Genomic DNA, 24,465 nt, shown 5'->3' on the forward strand with positions numbered 1-24,465 from the left:
TTTCTTAAAAGTAGTAAGGATATGAATGAATAATGTGTAAATATTCTATATCACAGGAGCACACAATCCCCATCATTTCAGCCTCAAAATCTTCAAAGCAGGCATTATAATGATCTGATGCAGGTAATGAATATATCAGTAACATAATAATGGAACATCTAAATTCAAGCAATGTAACTTCCTGGTGAACCTCCCAGTATAAATTCAGTACAGAATACACCATGAAGTTATTAATTAAAAGACTTAAGAAAAGGAGTCCTTAGAAGGAGATCTATGCTTTTATTTAAACACGTTTTTTCAGGAAATAAAAGGTTAAAAATAAATGAGCTATACATTCAACTAAAGAACTCTGAAATGGGTAAACCCAGGAGAAGAATGAAAATAATATAAAGGCAGAAATCAACAAAATACAGAAAACAAAAGAGAACATAAATAAAACTAAAGGCTCTTCTTTAAAGCAAGCATTAATATTCATCATTCATTATAGTGCCAGTTTGTCTTCGTAGTCCTGCAATCAATCTCTCACATCTAGATATTAACAAATTAAAAATGCAAATAATTCCACTTTAGCTGTTCCTTTTCTAAAAAAGGGTAAATTAATTTTGTTATTTTCCCCATAAAGGCCAAAATACTGCCTAGAACAGAACCTTTAAAAAAATGGGGGCCATCAGAGGATTATGGATATGGGACTTTAACAAATACTTTAAAATATAATTCTCAGCAGTTTTTAGTCTATACTTTTTATTACCTAATTCTTTTCCTATTTAAGGTTATCTTCAATTCTAGCAAATGTGTTTATGATCAAGTAACAGTAATTCTGAAGTAAAATAACATCTTAAATCAAATTTACAGTTAAAAAAATCCAACATAATAGTTAACAATTACCAAATAATTACTATGCTACAGACACATTCAATCAGTTCACCTCATTTTCATGTTAACTATGAAATATGTTGTTATCCTCATTAAACAGGTGAAGAACAGGGACAAAGAGCTTAATGATTCTGCTAGTAGATGACAGAGCTAGAGCCCAAACTCAGTCTGATTCCCAGATCCATAATTCTTTACCATGTTGCTATAACAGCTACACGCATTTGGTGTTAGGAGGAAACTGCAAATAGCCAAACCACTTAATAGCCGCTAATGTAAAGAAGATTATTTAAGAAGCTCACCAACTGGTGGGCAGGATATCAGGGTGTTTACTGTAAACTTTTTTCAACATCTTTGCATATTTGAAACTTTTCATAATAAATGTTGAAAAAAAGAAACTTCATCCACACACATTTAAGTGGTATTTTAAGAGATGACAGAGAAACTGTTAAGGTCTAAAAGTTGCATTTCTCACATGCAAAAGTAAATATGAGTTACTTCAATTCCACAGAAGTTATTTTATTTTTTTTTTAAAGATTTTACTTATTTGACAGAGAGAGAGAAGGAGAGCACAAGGAGGCAGAGCGGCAGGCAGAGTGAGAGGGAGAAGCAGGCTCCCCACCGAGCAGGGTGCCCAATGTGGGACTCCATCCCAGGACCCCAGGATCATGACCCAAGCTGAAGGCAACACTTAACCAACTATGCCACCAAGATGCCCCCCACCGAAGTTCTTTTAATGTTTATAAGGAAATGGCAGCCACCAGGCTAGGTCAGTTGTACTGATAATATGGGACTTAGAGTTATAAGGTACTATAGAGCTTTCTCTTTACTAAACAGTATTTTTTTAGGGGCTCAAAGGAAATTGGTCAAAAATTTTAATTGTATAGATTTTTTAAAAAGTAAAAAGAATCAAATCACATAGAGGTGGAAAATGGGTTTCCTGTTCATTTCAGGGTCCCAGACAAGTGGATAAAGTAGTGGTGCAGTTTAGTTGGAATGCAGATTGGTGCATCCACTGCGCAAACCAGTATGTAGGGTCCTCAAAAAACTGAATATAGAAATATAACCCAGTAATTCCACTACTGGGTATGTACTCAAAGAAAATTAAAACAGTAATTTGAAAAGATATATGCACCCCAGTGTTTACTGCAGCATAATTTAAAACAGACAAGATAGGGAAGCAACCTAAATGTCCATCACTAGATAAATGGATAAAGAAGATGTGATGTATGTAACACACACACACACACACAGGAATATCACACATAATATATGTGAGATACATATATGTGTGTATATATACATATATACACACATACATACATACACACAGAGTAGAATATTATGTGATACACACACACATGCACACACACACATGTTAGATTATTACTCAGCCCTAAGAAGAGAAAACGATCTTGCCATTTGTGACAACAGGGATGGGCATAGAGGGTATTATGCTAAGTGAAATAAGACAGACAAAAACAAATGTCATATGATTTCATTTGAACATGCAGAATCTAAAAAATAGAACAAGCAAGCAAGCAAACAAACAAACAAAAAACAAACAGATTCATTCAGAGAACAAACTGGTGGGTGCTAGAGTGGACAGCATTAAAGGAAAGGTGAAAACAGGTGAAGGGGATTAAAAGGTATAAACTTCCAGATATAAAATAAATAAGTCATGGGGATGAAAAGTACAGCATAAAGAATATAGTCAATAATGTTGTGTAATAACATTCTATGGTGACTACACTTACTGTAATGAGCAATGAGTAATATACAGAATTGTTGAATCACTATGTTGTACACTAATCTAACATAGTATGTCAACTGTACTTCAATAAAAAAAAATTTTTTAAAGATTTTATTTATTTATTTGACAGAGAGAGATCACAAGTAGGCAGAGAGGCAGGCAGAGAGAGACAGGAGGAAGCAGGCTCCCTGCTGAGCAGAGAGCCCGATGCGGGGCTCGATCCCAGGACCCTGGGATGATGACCTGAGCCAAAGGCAGAGGCTTTAACCCACTGAGTCACCCAGGCACCCCGATAATACATATTTTTTTAAAAATCTTTTATTGGGGGCGCCTGGGTGGCTCAGTGGGTTAAAGCCTCTGCCTTCGGCTCGAGTCATGATCCCAGGGTCCTGGGATCGAGCCCCACATCGGGCTCTCTGCTCAGCAGGGAGCCTGCTTCCTGTCCCCTCTCTCTGCCTACTTGTGATCTCTGTCTGTCAAATAAATAAATAAAATCTTAAAAAAAATACACACACACACACACACACACACACACATTATCCCACTGTTTTCTGGCCTCCAGGGTTTCTGATGAGAAGTACTGTTTAATTCTATTTAAAAATCACTTATATGACTTGGAAAAAAAGAAAAGTGGTGTAGTTTAGATTAACAGCTTTCATAAGATGAAAGCCTCCACATCAAAGTCAGAAGAAGGAAAAAAAAAAGAGGAATGCTGGAAGTAATGGAAACTGCTATGTTATCACTCAAGGTTTACCATTTAATAAAAACAAAAAGGAGCTAAGCACCAACATCCAGAAAAGAGAGTCAAATACTAATGAGGTAGCTGGCTGCCAGAAGAGTAATTTTCACCTAAAGCTAAAGAAGACCCAAACAAAAATCAAACAAACACCTTATTTAATGAGGACCCAGGATTCTGGCAAAGTGAGCTCACCTGAACCTGGAAATTAAAGCAGGAATGTTAAATAAGAACAATAACCAAGTTTGTGGCATGTTAAAACCAATTACTTAAAAAGGCATTGTTTAGGGGGCACCTGGGTAGCTCAGTGGGTTAAAGTCTCTGCCTTCGGCTCAGGTCATGATCCCAGGCTTCTGGGATCGAGCCCTGCATCAGGCTCTCTGCTCAGTGGGGAGCCTACTCCCCCCACCCCCGCCTGCCTCTCTGCCTATTTGTGACCTGTCAAATAAATAAATAAAATCTTTAAAAAAAAAAAAAAAAGGCATTGTGTAGGGTGCCTGGGTGGCTCAGTGGGTTAAGCCTCTACCTTCGGCTCTGGCCATGATTTCAGGGTCCTGGAATCAAACCCCGCATGGGGCTCTCTGCTCAGCAGGAAGCATGCCACCCCCCTCAGCCCCCCGCCTGACCCTCTGCCTACTTGTGACCTGTCAAATAAATAAAATCTTTAAAAAAAAAAAAATCATCATGTAAGGTAGAAGAACAAAAGCTCTAGAGCCAGAAAGATCTGCACTCAGATTCTGCTTCCCAGTCATATATTACCCATACTGACTTCAACCAATTATCTTTCCCCTTAATACTCAGTTTCCTTATCTGCAGATAGGATCAATCAATCTACCATCACAAAGTTGTTTAAGGATTAAGTGAGATAAAGTTAGTTAATTACTTAGCACTGTTCACAATAGATAGCCCTCAACTGAAGTTTCCTCTTCTCTTGTGATTTACCTGAAATATGTGTGTTTTAATAGAATGGGTATGGAAGATGACAGATACTTTCACAGAAACTGGGAAATGTTACAAATCCCAAAAGCATGGACTCCAAAGGGGAAATTTCTTTTATTCTTCCTTCAGAGAATAACAATGAAAAATTATTTCAAATAAGTAAATGCAGAAAAGAAACTGTGGTAGACCAAATCTGGAGCCTGTTCCTGAGGCTTTTCTCCTTTATCCTATCACTAAGCAATACTTAGCAACAGTCTGTGTGAAAGCCTCCTCTATTTCCAAAGTCTCCTGGACCCAACAAGAAAACACAAGATGGAGCATAATACCTAGGGTTCATAGTAATTATGGTGACAACAGAGATTCATGATCATCCAAAGTAATTGAGAAAAAAATATCAGTAATTGTCTAGTTAGTAAGAGAGGAAGGCATGCCACAAATTTTATTTACAAAGCGATCCTTTGGAAATATTTATAATAAAATTAGTTTCTGATAATAAAATGTCTATTGATGCTAAATTCCCTGCCCAGTGCCAGACAGAAGAGGCATTGCTGTAATATTAATCTCAGGAAATGAAGAGCTGTTCTTTTTTTTAAGATTTTATCTATTTGACAGAGAGAGACAGTGAGAGCAGGAACACAAGCAGGGGAAGTGGGAGAAAGAGAAGCAGGCTTCCCACCGAGCAGGGAGCCCCATGTGGGACTCCATCCCAGGACTCCAGGATCATGACCCAAGCCAAAAGCAGACGTTTAAAGATTGAGCCACCCAGGCGCCCCTTGGGAAATGAAGAATTTTCAAATATATCCTTGAGCTTGTATGTTTGACACCATGAAAGAAAACTATATTACTCCTCAAACATCCTTAATGCCATTAGCTGAGACAGACTATTACGAGAATAAAACAACATTGTGTGTTAGGTTGCCATATGCTTTTTTGAGATTACATTTTTTAAAATTATTTTTTATACTTCATTTGCTATCTTGGTTAACTCATTAAGCTAAAATTCATTTACTTTCCTTTCCTTTCAATTTATCCTCTTGACTTAGGCTCTCCAGTATAAGTAGGAGAAACTAGAAACTCAATAGAAACAAATCTCAGCAAATAAAATACACAGAATTTGAAAGCTAGAAAGTAATCTAGGGGTCATGACATCATAACAAAAGCTGAAAAAGTTGGGGCGCCTGGGTGGCTCAGTGGGTTAATCCCCTGCCTTCAGCTCAGGTCATGATCTCAGGGTCCTGGGATCGAGCCCCACTTTGGGCTCTCTGCTCAGCAGGAAGACTACTTCCCCCTCTCTCTCTGCCTGCTGCTCTGCCTACTTGTGATCTCTCTCTGTCAAATAAATAAATAAAATCTTAAAAAAAAAAAAGTTGAAAAAGTTTTGTTGGATGAATCTACAGTGAACTGGGTAAAATTACCTACAACCCAGTAATATTCAAAAAATCCCACTTGGTCTGTTAAAGTTCCCAATATGCCAAATTACTTGCTATCATATTACCTATGATATGAGGTACCAGGGCTCTAGGTTTTGGGGAGTGTTGTTGGAGTATTTTTTTTTTTAAACATGCCAAAATTAGGCTTTGGTCTAAGTATCCAGCTAAAGCATGTTTCTCCATTCTGCCTTGGTCTGCTTCAAGTCATTTCTGGATCCCTGAATACGACAAGACTAGAAATTACATGATCCTTAAGTTAGTTACTATTATATCTAATCAGCATAATAGGTCATATATACTAAAAAACCACGTCATCTGGATTTACTATTATTATCTGAATATCCATTTTCCAGGTTAAGACGGTATTTTAGGTATAGCTTACAACAAGAATCTCCTTGTGTGCTTTATATACTGAAATTTTATCAATTCGATGAAGTACAAATGAACATTAATGTAAGAGAAAAATGTGCAATTAATGATTATGAAAACCATTTTATGTACAAAAGAAACTAACAATCTTCAAATAGCCAAGTAGAAAACAGGAGTAATAATATTGAGAGAGTAATTTAGCTATTGATTTTAATAATAATATTATACACTGTTTGAGCTGACAAATGATTATAAAAATTTAAATGGAAAATACAAAACAGGGGCGCCTGAATGGCTGAGATGGTTAAGCCTCTGCCTTCAGCTCAGGTCATGATCCCAAGGTCCTGGGATCGAGCTCTGCATAGGGCTCCCAGCTTGGAGGGCAGCCTGCTTCTCCCTCTCCTTCTACTGCTCGCCCTGCTTGTGCTCTCTCACTCTCTCTGTCAAATACATAAATAAAATCTTTAAAAAAAGAGAAAAATACAAAACAGAATAATAGAAATTATGTCATGATTCTAACTTTATTCATTTATTTGGTATTCTAACATTCATAACATTAAACAGAGTAACTTCTAAAGAATATTTTTAATTATTTAATCCCATGAATCTTTCAAGAAAAAAATCCTATTTGAGAATTCACACCTTTTGTGGATGGATGAATTAAAAACAGAATGTTAACTCTGCTATCTCAAAATTTCATGAGAAAAAACCTCTAAAGTTATGTGAAACATAATCATCTTTTCTCCAGATATTTAAAAAGAAATTATAAAGGAAAATGTTAGAGGAAAAAAAAGTTCCCCCAACTATCTTGTGTTCCAGTAATCTCAGTTGAAAGTGACCCTCTAGGGGCATCTGAGTGGCTCAGTGAGTTAAAGCCTCTGCCTTCTGCTCAGGTCATGATCCCAGGGTCCTGGAATCGAGCCCCGCATTGGGCTCTTTGCTCATCGGGGAAACCTGCTTCCCTTCCTCTCTCTCTGCCTACTTGTGACCTCTGTCTGTCAAATAAATAAATTTAAAAATCTTAAAAAAAAAAAAAAGAAAAAGAAAGTGACCCTCTATTCACTACCTATAATGCGCATTACAGTTGCTTTTCATACTTGGATATCTGTAATTTTTTTTAAATGTATATTTGGTACAATATGTATATATAGCCAAAACATGTAGGTATTTCTTACATAAATGCATTATTCACTTCCATTTTTGCTTACATAAAATATAATTTTAAAATAGACTCCTACGTATGCCAAGGATGTAGAAAAGAAATCAACCCACAAGATCCTTTATGGGCCAAAGAGTAGCCTTTGTAAAAAACTCAAACCCCACACACAAGAACCAGCAATCTAGTACCTTATTGTCAAGTGCCAGTCATCAAGAAAATCCAAGCAAAGGAGGCGTTGGCTCTTCTGATCTCTATGCATTTTCAATAAATTCTCTTAATAGGTTAAAACCTGTACACAATAGAAGAATTCTTGTTTTCTATAGCTAAAAATGTGCAGACGTAGGTAGATTTAACTGATCTCATACTTTCAAAAATATGTGAAAATTAATATTCTTTATACACTCAATTTTTAATGTTTTAGGATTTAGAAAAACTGTCATATAAGATGAATTTATAACAAAGTAGGCTGAAATTGCCTGGGATCAAGTAATATCTAAAAGAAAAAAAAAAAACAAAACCAAACCCCTTTATGGATCCAATATCCCAATCCAGCATCTGGTGTAAGATTTTTTTTTTTTTTTTTTTTGAAATCCTAGTTTCTTTATTACGGAAAATCATCAACTGGGTGTTGGGACTGGTGTCAGATTTAGTACCATCAAGAGGCAACAGTGGCAAGGGAAAAAGTATGAAATAAAATGCTACAAGACACAGACTGTCATAAATAGTTATTTACCTTCTAAATCTGTTTCCTAAACTATAAAATGAAGATATTGCTATCTGTTCTATCTACACGAATCATATGAATTAAAGTATGTGAATTATAGGGGTACCTGGGTGGCTGAGTCGATTAGGCATCTGCCTTTGGCTCAGGTCATGGTCTCAGGGTCCTGGGATTGAGCCCCGCATATGGCTCCCTGCTTCTCCCTCTGCCCCTCCCCCCACTCGTGCTTTCTCTCTCTCTCAAATAAATAAATAAAATCTTAAAAAAATAAAGTGTGTGAATTGTAAATAACAATGTATGTAAAATATTGAGTATCACAAGTTTTAAACCTAGAACAAGTTCTAAACCTAGTTTTCTATCACTTTCATAAATAGTTTGTTAATAATTATTACATGGTTTTATAATTTTAATGATAATTAACTTAGGATTCCCTTTAAACACTCCTTGGTACTTGCTTTGGCTATCTGCCAATCAAAAATGTGGGTATGATTTAAAAAGCTGACGTATTATAAGAGTTCATTTGAAGTAGTAATATTAAGCCATTAACTCGCATTAAAAACAAAGCAAAGCATGGGGTGCCTGGGTGGCTTAGTCAGTTAAGTGTTATCTCAGCTCAGGTCTTGGTCTCAGGGTTGTGAGTTCAAGCCCTGAATTGGGCTCTGAGCCTACTCAAAAAAAAAAAAAAAAGAGAGAGAAAAGAAAAGAAATATAAAGCTATTTTACATTAGAGAAAGGTTGTTCTTTGCCAAGAGTAATAATAATCTGCTGAAACTGCTTTTGCAAAGGTCATCCAATGACTGCTATCTGGGTTGGTACATGGGATCAGCAGTCAAGCAACACCTCCCAGGACCCAAACACCTCAAAAAAGATACTAGAAATAGTATCTCCTCAGAACTGTATCACCTTAGAAAGTTCAACCATAAAATCAAGATAAGATGAACCAAAACAGAGATGAGGAAGTCAGATACACAGGACCAAGTAAAAGATGACTAACTAAATTTAAGATATTAACATGCAATGAAAAAAAATGTACCTATCAGAAAGGAGGGCTGGTTAGCAACAGAAATGATGAAAAAGGAAACATAGAGAGAGACAAATGTGACCAGTGCTGATGTAAACAGTGCCCAGGGGAGGAGATATCCTGTAAGGGTGATAAATGCAAGTAAGTGCTTGGCAGATACATTATGAAGATGGAATTATCACTCTATCTGAGCCCAAAGCCATTTAAACTTCTAGTCATTTACAATCAACTCCCTCATCCTAATCCCATGCTCCTGTTCATTAGGCAATATTTGGTAATTTGGTTTTCCATATAGCATTCTACATGGAAAGAATACCCTCCCTGGTGCAAATATCTAATCCTCATTTTACATTACTGAATTGGTATTCTGATACACTCACACAAATACATACATTCTCTTGTGATAGGGATTTCTATCCTGGAATAAATATGCAGGCTCTAGAATCAGATTACTTGAGTTCCCACTGATGTACTCTGCAACCTTGGGAAATTCATCAATCTCTTAGTGTCTATTTCCTCATTTGTAAAATGAGGGCTCCTGTGTAGGGCTGTCATGAAGATTAAATGCAATAATTCATGTAAAGTACTTAAAACAGAACCTGGCATATAGCAAGCACCATGTAAATGTTAGCCACGTTTATTACTTTTTAGGATGAATTAATATCTCCAAGTCTGATCAGCTGAGACTGATGTGTTTCTGAATCTGAAAAACTGAAACAAGGCCACTGGGGGCGTCAATGCACAAAAGAATACTGGGATAGCCCTAGACTGACTTGAGGCTTGATCTGGTAAATTCAAAGCCACCCATTTCTGTGAGATTTTTTCGGGAACCAGATCACCTATCTGTCCAGGTGAAAACTTCATTCATATAACAAAGGGTCACAAACTTAAATGCCTACATGATCAGGCAAGTCACCTAATGAGCAGACCTCGGGTGCTGAGTTTGCAAAGAAAAGTATCCCTGAAAAGACAGTGGAGGATGAAGAACACAAATCACATCTAATGGCATTCAAACACAAATATTTTTAAACAACCTGTTAGGCAAACTACAATGTGGTCAGATTTTAGGTGTGAAGGCCAGATGCTTGCAAGCCCTTGAAGCACTCTTTCATTCATCCTTTTAAAGGTCCTAACTTAGGATATCCTGTGGCCAATTTCTAAACCTTACATTTATCTGCTCTGTGATCATCCCTTCTTTGAAACTTTCTCCTCCCTTGGCTTCCAGAAAACTGTCTTCCTTATGGTCTACCACATATCTCATCATTTTGACTGACATCTTTGCTAAAAACTCTTCGATTTTATCTCCAGTTCTATCAACTCTAAGAAATATCTCATGAATTTTGCCTTTTGTCTGCTTTCTCATTGACAATGCTTTTGATCAGGTCCTCATTACCCAATTTCTAGACTTTTACAGTAGATTTGACTCATTCCTTTCTTTCATATACCGCATCCATTGGCAAATCTTATTGGTTCTATCTCTGAACCATATCCAAAATCCAACCATCTTCTCCTCACTGGCCTAAAACCATTATTACTCCTCACTTACATTACCATAAGCAACTTCTTTTTTTTACCATTCCTTTACCACAGCCTGACTCTGCTCCTCCTCTGTTCAAATCCTCCTGTGGCTCCTTTACCACTCAGAGTGAAACTCAAGTTCTTTATAGATTTTATTTTTATTTATTTGACAGAGAGAGATCACAAGTAGGCAGAGAGGCAGGCAGAGCCGGGGGGGGGGGGGGAAGCAGGCTCCCCGCTGAGCAGAGAGCCCGACTCCGGGCTTGATCCCAGAATTCTGGGATCATGACCTGAGCCAAAGGCAGAGGCTTTAACCCACTGAGCCACCCAGGTGCCCCGAAACCCAAGTTCTTTAAAGCGGCTTTACAAGACCCTACACAATTGCCCCTGTTGCCCATCTTATTTCATCTCTTACTTCTCTCCCCCTTGCTCACTGTTTTCTCTAGCCACACTGCTCCCTTGTTCTTTCTTTAATTACACTAGGCTCATTCCAGGTTCTAGGCTTTTTTCACCTTCTGTTCCCTTTATCTAAAATGCTCTTCCCCCAGACATACTAGGCCTGGATTCCTCTCTTACTCCAGGGCTTTACTCAAATGTTACTTTTTCAGCTGAATGTTTCTCTAAACACCTATTTAAAATGGGAATGCCCTCCCTACACCCAAAGGGTACCCCACCTCCCTTTTTACCTTATCAGCATTGACCACATTTGTTTTTCATATTTATTGCCTCTTTCTCCAAAGAACATGTAAGCTCCATTAGGCAAAGGATTTTTTCTTTACTGATGTCTTCCCCAAGTCCAAAACAATATATACTAAATATTAGGTACTTAAGATTTAATGGAAAGTATTGAAAGTTCCCTAAATTGTCTTCCTTCTACTAATCTGCCCTTTCTGTAGTCTGCCTCCTCCTAGCCCTGAGGTATCATGCCAGGAATAGCATAATCACGTGAATTTGAGCCCCACGATGGGTATAGAAATTACTTAAGTAAATAAATAAATAAACTTTAAAAAAACTTTGAGAAGATCTTTACATCACTCAGGGTCAGATCCCTAATTCACTGAAGACTTTTCCTCATTTTTTCACATACTAACATTTTTATCATCTCTGAACCTACCATGCCAGTTCACTTCTTCACGCTTTTCATATATTTGACTCTGCGTGGCCAAATTTTACTCATCTTCCAGATGTAGCTAATTCCATGATGCCTCCCTGAAGCCCCCACCTATGCCACTCAATTTATATCATCTTCTCCTCATTGGCCTAAAACCATCATCACCCGTCACTTACATTACCATAAGCAACTTCTTTTTTACCATTCCTTTACCACAGCATGACCCTGCTCCTCTTCTGTTCAAATCCTCTGGTGGCTCCTTTACTATTACAGGACTTTACTATTATAGGACTAGTGCTATAACTATGTATTTACCAATCTGTTTCCCCTACTACATTATAAGATCCCAGAGAGCAAGTTTGGTGATACTGTATTCAGATTTGCTTCCCCAGTGCTTAACACTATATACTTGGCATAGAAATCTGTTGAATGAAAATTTAATCAATGAAAATTTAAAAATGAAATAGTTTATGAAGGGCTAGGAAAGGAAAAATAGAATCTAAGAGTTGAAGTGCTTTCCAAAGTCAAACCTGAACGTGATGTATAGTTTAAATTTTTTACATTTGCTAAAAAAAAGCTCATTTTGATAGTTTTAACAATAAATTAGTAGACTCAGGAGTAAATGATAAACTAATGATAGAATTTAAGTTTTGTAAGATGAAACAGTTCTGAAGCTTGGTTGTACAACAATGTGAAGGTACTTAACACTACTGAACTATCCACTTACAAATGGTTAAGATGTAAACTTCACATGTGTATTTTACAATTAAAAATAAATTAATTAGTAGCCCAGTGAAGGGGGGGCATTTGCTCAAGTACACATATTAACTTACAAAGGTATTTTATAGAACATTAAGTGAACTCTAACGTGAAATAAGGCTTTCCAATTTTTTAATTAAAATTACTGACTTATTAAAGTAGGAAGGAAGATTCAATATCACCCAATTCAACTACCTTATTTCACAAATAAGAAAAATAATCATGAAAAATAGAAAAATATTAACTAAGAAAAAAAAAACCAGGATCAAAACCCAGGTTTTACTGAAAATGGAGGGCTCTCTTAATTGTACACATTACAATCCCCAACAATTTAGAAAGTAAAGTCTATGGGCACCTGGGTGGCTCAGTTGGTTAGGCAATTGCCTTCAGCTCAGGTCATGATTCTGGAGTCCTGGGATCAAGTCCCACATCAGGCTCTCTGCCCAGCAGGGAGTCTGCTTCTCCATCTGACCCTCCCCTTCTTGTGTTCTCTCTCTCTCTCTCAAATAATAAAATAAAATCTTTTAAAAAAAGAAAGAAAGAAAGTAAAGGCTAGAACTTCTTTTATTCCATCCCCATGCAAAGATAATGAAGAGTGAAAATAATACTGCAGGCAGGAGTTTGGATACCTAGACTCTATCTAGCCCCTATCTGTGGGATCTCGTAGATAGGTTACTGAGCATTGTAATGCTATACTGCCTCATGGGACTAATGTGAGAATCAAATGAAAACCCTGTTACACATGGAAAGTATAATCATCAGCTCTATCACCAATCCCTTCAGATTCTCCAGGGTAGTCTCTTAGCAATGTTTTAATCATTATGTGACAGAGCAGGGAGAAAATATAACCCACTACAATTCTGACTAGTTGGAAGTTTGGTTCTTGTTTCACATGAGGAAGGAAAGTGGGGGAGAGGAGGGAAAGAAGGTAGGAAGGTTGTTCATAATGGGCAAAGAATAACCTCTTCCCAAAGGAAGGTTACACAAAGCCTTATTAATTAAAGACTCTCAAAATCATAAGCTCTTCTATTACTCATGCTGAAATTAACATTTTTCCCAATTCAGATCCTGTAAAACTTTTTACTTTTAGCATATTTCAGAAAATTATGTAAGTTTTATAGGTATATATTTATCTTTCCTACTTTACTGTACATGTGTCCAAACAGGACTCACAGTATTTAGCCTTTAAAAGTTATTTGTGTATTATTTTAACTGGGTCAACATCCAGTGAAATATAAAGCTAGATGGCTGAAGTTGTACCTAGAGAACTGGAAGAAAGGGAAGAACTGAATGAAAAGACAAGAATTTTATCTCCCTTTGGCTTTCCCCAACTCCTACTTCACCTCTATTCTTGATTTCTCAGATCCTATGCAGAAGTTCTCTCTACTAATATTCTATATATCCACAAATTTATTTATGCATATTGTTACATTAGTGACACATATAAATATACCATGTTTCACTCACTATAGTGAAACACCAAATCGGTATTTTTTAAAAAAGCAACCTCATTTGGCAAACAAATCTTGTGCAAAACGTTCACCACATAAACCATGTCCACAAAAACTACCATTTCTTAAAAGAAAAAAAACTGCACCTCCTTTGAATTTCCATTTCAAGTCTCATTCTGATGTAAATTATAATAGCAATATTTTAATTTGTATAAAGCAGTTGTAAGGAAATATCATATATTCAACTTTTATCCTTGTACTCACAATATGCCTTAACTTCCAAAAACGTTAGAAAAAGGATATCCTTGAAACAATGCCTAGCACCAAATACTGGAATTCATGTATCTTCTCCAATAATTCACAGAAACTTGTATTACAGTGTAGAACAGCTATCATATGGAAGCATCAAATATTTCGGAATTTCACAGACTAGTCCATTTTCCCCCACATTTCTTAAGAATCACCTGGGCAGGCTATTAAAAACTGATTACCACAGTCCTCCCCTAGAGATTCTGATTCAGTTGCTCTGGGCAAGACAAAAATCTTCATTCCTTAAAGTGATTTTGAGGATCAACTAAGATTGTAAAACATTAATCCAGTAGAGTGGTTCTCAATTTGGCACATAATAGAATTACCTGAGGATCTTTAAAAAATTTTCAAACCCAGGCTGAAGCTCAGACCAATAGAAATGAAATAAACGCTTTTTAAAAAGCTTCCCACAGGAGGGTGAAAAACACTGACCTTGTAAGAACTTGAAAAATTCGTGTAGAACCCTCTTATCAATAAAGAAACTAGGCTTGCTCAAGTTCCCAAAGCTCAGGGCTAGCAAAGCCGGAGCTAGACCATTTCCTGACTCCCAATTCACTTTGTTTTTTGATGTAATTGTTTGTTTTCCACATAGGTTGACAGAAGAAAATGTGAAAAAGTTAAACTGTCTCTTCTTGCCTCAAAATAATACTATCATTTAACAACTGAATAAGTTAAAATGAAGCTTACCTTTTTATTTCAGTAATCACTAGAACACATTATTTTCTTAGTCCTAATATAAAACAAAAAAAGACTAAATATCACTATTATTTAATCTTCAGTTCTTAGTACTAAGCTGTTAATAAATCTTACAAAAACTTCTTCAAACTCTTTTTAACTTCTAATTTGATATTTCAAAATTCCAAATTCTTTTTAAAGTCTGGCATCATATTCCTTACTGGCAAAGTTATTTCAATACTTGAATTTGGTGACAAGGTTTCTTCATTATATAGAATACATAATTCTACATATTGAAGCTGCTTTATGAACAGAAAACACATTTCCTTCCTCCATACAAAATAATGAACTTCAGGGTTCTTTAGCAAAACCCGGTCATTGGTTTGTCCACAGATATTCTGAGTGGGAAATTCAGAATGGGAAATTTCTCAAAATATTAGTTAGCCCATTCCAAGAGTTCTATCATTTTAATGACAAAATAATGTAAAATACTCATGAAAAATATGTCAAGTGCAAGCTTACATTGCCATAATTTTTAAGTGTTTTTTACTTTCTAAAAACTGTTTGTTTAATTGACTTGTCTTCTGGAGCTCTACTTTCATCACTAGGATATCAAAGTTTTTGAAATATTTTTACCACTCTAAAGGTTGCCAAATGTTTAGATAGTACAAATTTCAGTGATTGTTATTTCTGCTTGTGGGGTTAAAAAAAAAAAAAAAGCGTGTTGACTGCTTCACAAAAAGCATATCACATTACTCCACAGGTAAAACTTAGGCAATCTGTATCTAGTTTAGACTAGTGCAATGTATACTTTTGATTACTTCTATTTACAAAGGAGTAATTGCCAGGTTCCATATTTTTAAATATTCTAAATAAGAATTAGATGCAACAGATTTTATTGCAGTAATTTAATGAACTAAAACTTTCATTGTTTTTACAAGCAAGGTAGGTAGCATAGTAAATTAAAAACATAACCAAAACTTAAGTATGCTCTTTGCGCTTTTTAAAATATGAAAATACCCCCAAAGCACTAAAAGGAACCAAGAATGCGCCCTCAAAGCAAAAATAAAATATCAGAATCTCCATCAAATGTTCAAATTATACACAGTACTTAGAAAATGCAGTTAGAGGGGATAATCCAGGGAGTTTTTACTTTAGGAGAAAGCTGTGCTACACTAAGGTCTGAGAAGCCTCCGTATTTTGTGTTAACATTTTTAACTTGAAACTCAAAATCTGAGGAGTAAGACTATAAATACATGGCCTTTGGGGGTTGTTTAAAATTTTCCTAAAAAAAAAAAAAGTTTATTTTTAGGAGTGTGCTAGGGCAGCAAAGAGAACACCCGCTATTACAAATTCCTGGCTGGTCCCATCTGGAAGCGCACGGCGGACCCTGGGTTCGGAGAGGCTTCGTTTCAGCCCAGGCTGGACCGCAGCACCGAGCCAGCACGCGGGAGGCGCCGGGCGCAGACCGAGAGGCAGTCGGAGCCGCCCGGGGGCGGGGGGCTCGCACGTGCCGGCCGGGGGCGGGGCCGGCCGGAAAGGACCCCGGCGCGGGGAGGCGGGCGCGGCCGGGCCGACCTCCCCCGCGGCCGCCAGCCGGGGCTTTACATAAGGGCGCACGTCATGGAACTGATGGAGCCACACAGAGACGTCTAAGTCATGCAGGAGGCGCGCGGCCCCGGCCCGCTCCCGCCGCCCCAGACCCCTCCTCTCATCCGACAGAAAGACAGACAAGAAGGGTTCCCGACCTGTCGTGCCCTGCATGTTCAGAGTCTGTCATGTTTGGTCAAGAACGGGGCGGGGCTGGAGGACAGGTCTGCGAGGCCGGCGGCGGCGGGGCGCGGGGAGGACCCCTGCGCCGCCTGCGGGTACCTGCTCCCGGCCGCCGCCGAGAGGTGACGAAGTGGTAAAAACTCACGGTTACTAGTGAGCGACACAGACACAGACTTTCCAGTCTATTAACAACCACGCCAGAGAGATGGGGCTCTAACTGCAAACACTGGGCAACGGCCCCGCGCTGCCGGCGCTGCCGCTTTAGTCTCTATTCGCCGCCGGTGGCTGAGGCTTGGGAGCGGGCGGGCGGGCGGCGTGCAGCGACGCGGGGATTTGGACACTGGCCGTAACGGTGATTTCTCCTCACCAACATGGCGGCACCCGAGACAGGCGGCTCGATAAAATGGCGCCTGCCGCAACACCTAGCCCGGGACTAAAGGGCAGGAGAGATTCCTCCGCGTGCCGCGGCCCCTGCCCGGCCCGTCGGGGCCAAGCGCGTTGGCCATTGGAGGAGGAAGCCCGTCAATCACTCCCAGGGGCGGGTTCCCATCCTTCTCTGTGAAGCGGCGGAGGCGGCAGCCAGCTGGCGGGGCCAGGCGGCGCCTTGGGTAGCACTGGGCGGGGGAGGAGGCTTGCGAGGAGGCCTGCGAGCCCGGTGCTGTTGATCCGCGCCTCTAGGCCCAGCTCGTGCTGGCCCGCTGGGACACGGGCGCGGGGGCTCAAGACGCGCCCTAAAAAAGGGCCCCTAAAGCCATTCTGCCGCGTGGTTTGGGGTGGGGTGATAAAGAACAGGCGGGTGTTTAGTCATTTAAAAAAATCACGTTGGTCGCTTAAATAATGGGAAAATGTGCTTCCTCTACAAGTTACCACCTTTTTTTGGTAATGTCTGGTGCTGATAATTGCGTTTTGAAGAAAATAGCTTGGCATGTGACTTTTTCTGATACTAAATTTACTTACCCAATTATTAAATAATAAATACGAGTAAAAGAAAAATCAAATATGTTTAGTTAAAACAATATTCCATATGTGAAATATACACGAATATTTTGTAAGGAAAAACTAGCCATCAGATGTCTTTACACTTGTGAACCTGAACTTTGGCGGTAATTTTTAACGACAAGTCAATGTTTTAGCCTATTTAGTAAATAAACTTACTTTTGAAGCAAAGTTCCTTGTTTTGTAATGGAATGAACTTAATGGTAAATTCTCTCTGATATCTTTGTGGAGGTGAATGCATTTGACTAACGCATAAATGCGGTCCATTCAGAAGCAATTGCAATGAGTAAATTAAATTTAAAAATTAAAAAAATTTGGATTTGTACATTGAAAAAGAGAAAATAAATCGCGCTTTTTTTGCTGTTGTTAAATTGAATGCAGCCATTGACAAGACCTGCACATTGATAGATAATTCTGTAGGCGCTTGACACATTTTGACATAATACATTCCTAGGAAACTTCCAGAAAGCGGATCTGTTTTGTCTGGAGTAACAATAATTAGCATTCGGAGTTAGATTAGAATCTCTAGGTCTTTGTCTATTGTAACTATTTTACTTAATTTAGGTCTTATGGTAGCTAATTCAGATACCCTGCTTCTCATTCTCCCACACTCAAGGACAGAGCCATCCTGGTGCTCCCTCCCTTTATATATATTTTTTAAATAGCTCTATTGATATAAAAGCATGTACCTGAAAATTTACCCATTTTAAGCGTACAATTTAATGACTTTTAGTAGATTTTCCAAGTAATGCAGCTATCACCAACATTCAGTTTCAGAACATTCCATCCCCCCAAGTGTCTTGCCACCCCTGCCTCAGGCAATGGATAATCTACTTTTGTTTCTATAGATTTGCCTTTTGAACATTTCCTGTAAATCGAATTATATGTTATTTCATCCTCCCTTTAAAAGACCTGGTCATGGGGCGCCTGGGTGGCTCCGTGGGTTAAGCCTTTACCTTCGTTCGGGTCACGATCTCAGGGTCCTGGGATCGAGCCCCATGGCAGGAGCCTGCTTCCTCCTCTCTCTCTGCCTGCCTCTCTGCCTACTTGTGATATCTCTGTCGCTGTCAAATAAATAAATAAAATCTTAAAAAAAAAAAAAGACCCAGTCATCTCTACATAATTTGAACGGAGTTCAGCCTTTTACCCTCAGTCAATAGTTTCTGAATAAAATCAGTCTTTGCTACTTTAATGTCTGGCTTTGTTTATCTTTGACAGTCACCCCACCCTTAATGCACACAAATATTGTAATCACTATATAGGTGCCAACTGGGGAAGGAGTGCTACTGGCATCTAGTGGGGAGAAGCCAGGGATGCTGCTAAACATCCTTTTACACACAGGACTGTCAATTACTCAGCCCAAAATGTCAAAATGCTGACGTTGAAAAACTCTGCTTTTGACAAGCAGAACTCAAAGTTTTGAAGATTAGAAGCAAAAATTAAAAAAAAAAAAAAAAACTTCTACTAGGGTGTCACAGGGATGATAAAGGAAAGGTCGACTCCTATTTCCATAGTTCGATTCCCAGGCCCATGAATCCTGACTATGGGAGAGACAGCACCATTTTTTTTTTTTTGAAGATTTTATTTATTTATTTGAGAGAGAGAGCGAGAGAATGAGACAGAGAGAGGATGAGTGGAGAAAGGTCATCGGGAGAAGCAGAATCCCTGTTGAGCAGGGAGCCCTGTGTGGGACTCGATCCCAGGACTCTAGGATCATGACCTGACCCAAAGGCAGTCACTCAACCAACTGAGCCACCCAGGTGCCCCAAAACACCATATTATTGGTGGCTGATTTATAGCATATGTTCACAAAACATGTACTTTGGATCTAGCTAGTACAGAAACTGGTACTCAAGAGACCATTCCGCCACCTTATTATGCCAGTTGCTTTTTTGTGCGGTAAATTATATATGATACAAAATTTGCCATTTTAACCATTTTGAAGGGACAATTCAGTGGCATTAACTACAGTCACACTGCTGTGCAACTATCACCATCTACTTCCAAACATTTTCATTGTAACAGAAACTGTAACCATCAAGCAATAACTCCCTTCCATCTCCCACTCTCCCAGTGCTGAAAGCCTCTAATCTATTATCTGTCTCTCTGATTTGCCCATTCCAAATACCTCATATAAGCAGAAATACGGTATTTATGTTTTTGAGCCCAGCTTATTTCACTTAGCATACTGTGTTCAAGGTTCATCGTATTGTAGCATGTGTCTGAATTTCATTCCTTTCTATGGCTGAATAATATTCCATTGTATGTATCTACTACATTTGATTTATCCAATACTTGGGATGTTTCCACCTACTGGCTCTTGTGAATAATGCTGCAATGAATAGGAGTATGCACATATCTGTCTCAATCCCAGTTTTCAATTCTCTGGGGTATATACCTAGGAGTAGAATTGCTGGGTCATGTGATAATTCTATCTTTAGGCCGGCCGCTTAATAATGATAGGGGCATCCCTTATCTATCGCTGCATAGCAAATTATCCCTAAACTTTGTGGTTTAAAACATAAATGAGGGGTACCTGGGTGGTTCGGGCAGTTGAGCATTTGTCTTTGGCTCAGGTCATGATCTCAGTGTCTTGGGATCAAGCCCCACATTGGGCTCCCTGCACAGCAGGGAGTCTGCTTCTCCCTGTCTCTCTCTCCTGTGTGCTCGCTCTCTCTCGTTCTCTCTCTTGAATAAATAAATAAAATCTTCAAAAAAAAAACCAAACAGTAAATGAGACAGGGACCCTGAGAAGAAGCCCCTATGTACCTGGGACTCTCCTGGATGGCTGTTATTACTTCTCTTGCAGAGCAACCTGTAGGATGTTACCGCTTCTTCCTGCGGAACAAAGCACCGGCAAAAGGAACAAGCCTAGACCAGGTTCAGACTAGCCTGAGATAAAAATGGGCAGCAAACTTACCTTTCACTGATTTTTCCCCTTATTATTATGCTAAAACACACACCCAGAGGTGGAGAAAACATGCAAATGAAACATAGGATATAGGAAGAAGTACAGTTTCGTCACCTGGGCTTGTGTCCCCAATTCCCTGGAATTCCCTGTCCCTACGTGCTTAAACATCACTCCTTTCCCGCCTCGGCCCCTTTAAAAGTTTCCCTGGTTATTATTCAGAGAGCAAGAGAGCATTTTATTTGACCCCTTTGTCATGACTGTGTCTCCCTTCAGCAGCAGTTGTTGCCCCTATAATAAAGCCTTGCCTGTGTTTTTAAATTTGGGGTCCAGCCTCATTTCTACCGTTGCTGGGTCCAAAGAATCGAGTCTAGTAACATAAACATTTATCTTCTTATTTATTTATTTTGGATCAGGAATCCTGGAGCTACTCAGCTGAGTGGTTCTGTCCCAGAGTCTCTTATGAGGTTGGTTGGAGTGGTGCTAGCGCATCAGCTTCCAAGGTGGCCCACTCACAAGGCCGGCTTTTCCCAGGCTGCGGGAGTGTTTTCTGAGATGGTGACTGACTTCCCTTCAGGTAGGCAATTCAAGAGAGGAAGGCAGAAACTGCAGTGCTTTTTACCACCTAGTCTCAGAAGTTGGGCACCATCTAACACTGTATTTTGGAAGTCACCGGAGCTAGTTCACATTTAAGGAGAGGGGAATAGTCTCCATCTTTTGAGGGGATAAGTGTTAAAGAATTGTGAACACATTTTAAGAGTACCATACCATCTATTGAATTTTTAATGTCATATCGTATTTTTAACTTCTGAAAGCTCTACTTGGCTCTTTTCCACTCCTTTTTATTTTTTTTTTAAGATTTTATTTATTTATTTGACAGAGATCACAAGTAGGCAGAGAGGCAGGCAGAGAGAGAGGGGGAAGCAGGTTCCCTGCTGAGCAGAGAGCCCAATGCGGGGCTCAATTCCAGAACCCTGAGATCATGACCTGAGCCGAAGGCAGAGGCTTAACCCACTGAGCCACCCAGGCGCCCCTCTTTTCCACTCCTTAATGTCACTTTTTATAGTTCCCTTTTTATCAGGTTTTGCCGTATAATAAGCTTCTTTTAAAACATGGTAGCTTAAAACAACTATTTAGCTTACGATGTTGGTCACCAGTTTGGACTGGGATCATCTGGGAGGTTCTTCAGTTCTTCACTGGTCTCCATTGTGTGTCTGTGGTCAGCTGTGGGTTGACTTGGCAGCTTTGCTTTTAGGGCTTTGCTAGCTGTAGACTGGGTGTTGCTGTTCTCCTCCTTTTGTCTTATCCTCCACATGTCTCTCCCTTCTCTTCAGCAAGGTGGCCTGGGCTTGTTGTTCTGGAGAAGGCAGGAGTTCAAGAGAGAGCAGACACACACACAGCCTCTTAGGGCCCCAGCTTGGCATTGGCAAGGCTTTTCTGCTCCGTTCTATTAGCAAAAGTAGGTTATGAATTCAACTCAGATGAAAGAGGTGGTGAAATAGATCCCACCACTTGATGGGAAGAGCTACAAAGTCATATTGCAATGGATGTGGGTATAAGAAAAGGTAGAAAATTGGGCCCATTTTTTGAGATTTTATTTTCTTTTACACAGAGAGACACAGCGAGAGAGGGAACAGAAGCAGGGGGAGTGGGAGAGGGAGAAGCAGGCTTCCTGCTGAGCAGGGAGCCCGATGAGGGGCTCTATCCCAGGACCCTGGGCTGAAGGCAGCCACTTAACAACTGAGCCACCCAGGCACCCAGGGCCCATTTTTTAGAATCAATCTGTAAAAGCACTCTAATGGTCTTAAGCGTACCTTGCTTCAAGCCTATGCACTCCTTGCTTGCTGATTTAAGTCCCTTAGTCTATAGCAGAACCAGCCTTTCCTTGAGATTTGCAGATGGTTGACAGATGTTTCAAAGACCATCTTCCCTGTCCAGGTGAAGCTGGAGGGCTTTAATGGGGAAGGCATGGGAAAGAGAGAGGAGGGCTACTTGCAGAAGCAGGTGCCCAGGTGCTTAGTCAGACATTGAAATGACCCTGAATAGAACTGGGGGCATCAGCAGCAGCTGTTTTCAAATGTAGTAGGCCTCATCTTCTGGGAAAGTTTGGAAGACCAGTGATCTGTCCTGTAACAAATTTATCACAAACATACTTTGCCTTTTATAGTCTTTATCTAAAAAGGATAGTATCTGATGCCTTTGCAGGTCAGTTTTTCTTACTACATTTGCTGCTTTTTACCTACCGTTTTAATTTTTTCCCACAGACTGGTTATCTTTTGCTGTATACTGGACTTTTTAAAAATGAAAACGTATGTATGATAATAATCTGAGTTCTGTAGTATAGTACTTTCCTCCAAATAGGGTAATACCTTAATTCATTTCACTTTTCCTCTCAATTTTTAGTAATGACTGATGTACAAGAAAGGATTGCCTATAATATAAACAACAGGAGAAAGTACAACTTCTCTTCGCTTGTCTGGGAAGTGGACCCTGATTCGTGCCGGGAATCAAACAGTCGCTCACTAGTAGGAGCCCGTCGGGTTCGATGTCTAGCGTTTGCGGCTTTCATGATTCCCACAACTTCCACTCTTCCACAGGCATTAGAGTAAGCAAAACTCAACAGTTCCTTTTCCCAAATCCGTGCTTTGTTTTCCGGCCTTGATACTATTCTCTCCACATGGAATGCCCACTTACCCCTAATGAAAGTGAAAGAACTCCCAAGGATTCAGGTTAAAAATTCTAACTAATATGTTAGATAACAGATCAAAATGCACACCAAAAAAACACAAACAAACAAACAAACAAACAAACAACAAAACCCCCAACTATCCTGGCGCCTGCGCAGAGCCGCGGGGAAGGAGCGAGCGGACGTGCGCGGGGGCGGGGCGACGCATGCGCGGGGCGACATGCGGCCGGGGCCCGGAGCTGGGTCCCTCCTCCTCGCGCGGTGGTTGTTACTCTAACTGCCGGGCCCTCGCGAGGGTGATGGATTTTGAGAATCTTTTCTCCAAACCCCCCAACCCGGCCCTGGGTAAAAAACCGACCACGGACTTTGATGAAAGGTGATTCCCCATCTTTTCATGCTTTGATCGCAGGGGCCCGGGTCGGATTCCGCCTTTTGGTTCCATTCGGAGGCAGCCCGGGCCGCGTGTGGGCCACGCCGCTGGGTCGTGCGGGGAGTGCGTGGGCGAGCGTGTGGGGTCAGCCTGGCAGGCGCGGGGGTCGGACGTGGAGAGGTCGCTCTGGAGCCGCGGGGACGGAAGCCGGCAATGGGGCTCGGTTCGTAAGCCGCCACGGCCAGAGGCGCCGGGACCCTGCTTCAGGGGACCAGCGGGGTCCAGGGAGCGCTCGCAGGAGGCTCCCCTTTCCCTGCGCTCCTGACCCTGGAGATTCGGTTGGAAACCTCCATGTGTTCCCACATTACTCCTCTTTCCACCGGACCGTCTGCTCGTAGGGGACAGATCATTTGTCATTTCTCACTGACACATGTTAAACACCTTTTTTTGTTTGTTTAAGAAAAACCCGAAACCCCAAGTTTATTAAGCAGTGGGGGTAAATAGTAAATAATTTGCCTCTAGTTCATTGATTTTCATCAGAAGACCCTAAAGACCACAGTAAAGCAGCAAACATCATTTGGATGTAACGTTTCCTTTAGGTTGAGAAAGGGACTGACGCTACTAGCCAAATGGTGCTAATTTATTGATCTCATTTAGAGCGGTGTATAGTGTAATTTATTTACACCCAGATATTCATTTATTTTGTTTCTGTTTGAAGTGCTAAAAATCAACTTCTAAACCTGTGTGTTTTCTCCAGTTTCCTTAAGCTGAAACCAAGACACACAGCCTTTTGTTCCTTTATTTCACTCATTCTCTTAGTCTGGGTGATTTTTACTTCCTGATATCGCTCAGATTTGTTCACTTATACCTTAATTGAAACTATTACCTTAATTCAGGCTGCCATCAAAAGT

At 39.8% G+C, this 24,465-nt stretch overlaps 2 protein-coding genes across 3 annotated transcripts in view; one reads left to right on the forward strand and one right to left on the reverse strand.

Moving 5' to 3' along the window:
* ZC3H6 (zinc finger CCCH-type containing 6) overlaps window positions 1-17,029 on the reverse strand; it is a 57,700-nt gene extending 40,671 nt beyond the window's left edge. Inside the window, exon 1 of the mRNA XM_080812738.1 lies at window positions 16,570-17,029. Coding sequence (XP_080668864.1) covers window positions 16,570-16,601 — 32 coding nt within the window. The 5' untranslated portion in view covers window positions 16,602-17,029. The remainder of the gene's footprint in view (window positions 1-16,569) is intronic.
* Window positions 17,030-23,394: 6,365 nt separating this feature from the next.
* ZC3H8 (zinc finger CCCH-type containing 8) overlaps window positions 23,395-24,465 on the forward strand; it is a 37,429-nt gene continuing 36,358 nt past the window's right edge. For both annotated transcript variants that reach the window (XR_013967358.1, XM_080812739.1), the window contains exon 1: window positions 23,395-23,560. Coding sequence is in view for 1 of the 2 variants with exons in the window: in XM_080812739.1 (XP_080668865.1) it covers window positions 23,484-23,560 (77 nt within the window). In the remaining variant the exon portion in view is untranslated. The remainder of the gene's footprint in view (window positions 23,561-24,465) is intronic.

The sequence above is a fragment of the Martes martes genome (assembly GCF_963455335.1).
Source record: "Martes martes genome assembly, chromosome: 9".
In the NCBI taxonomy this organism is placed as follows: domain Eukaryota; kingdom Metazoa; phylum Chordata; class Mammalia; order Carnivora; family Mustelidae; genus Martes; species Martes martes.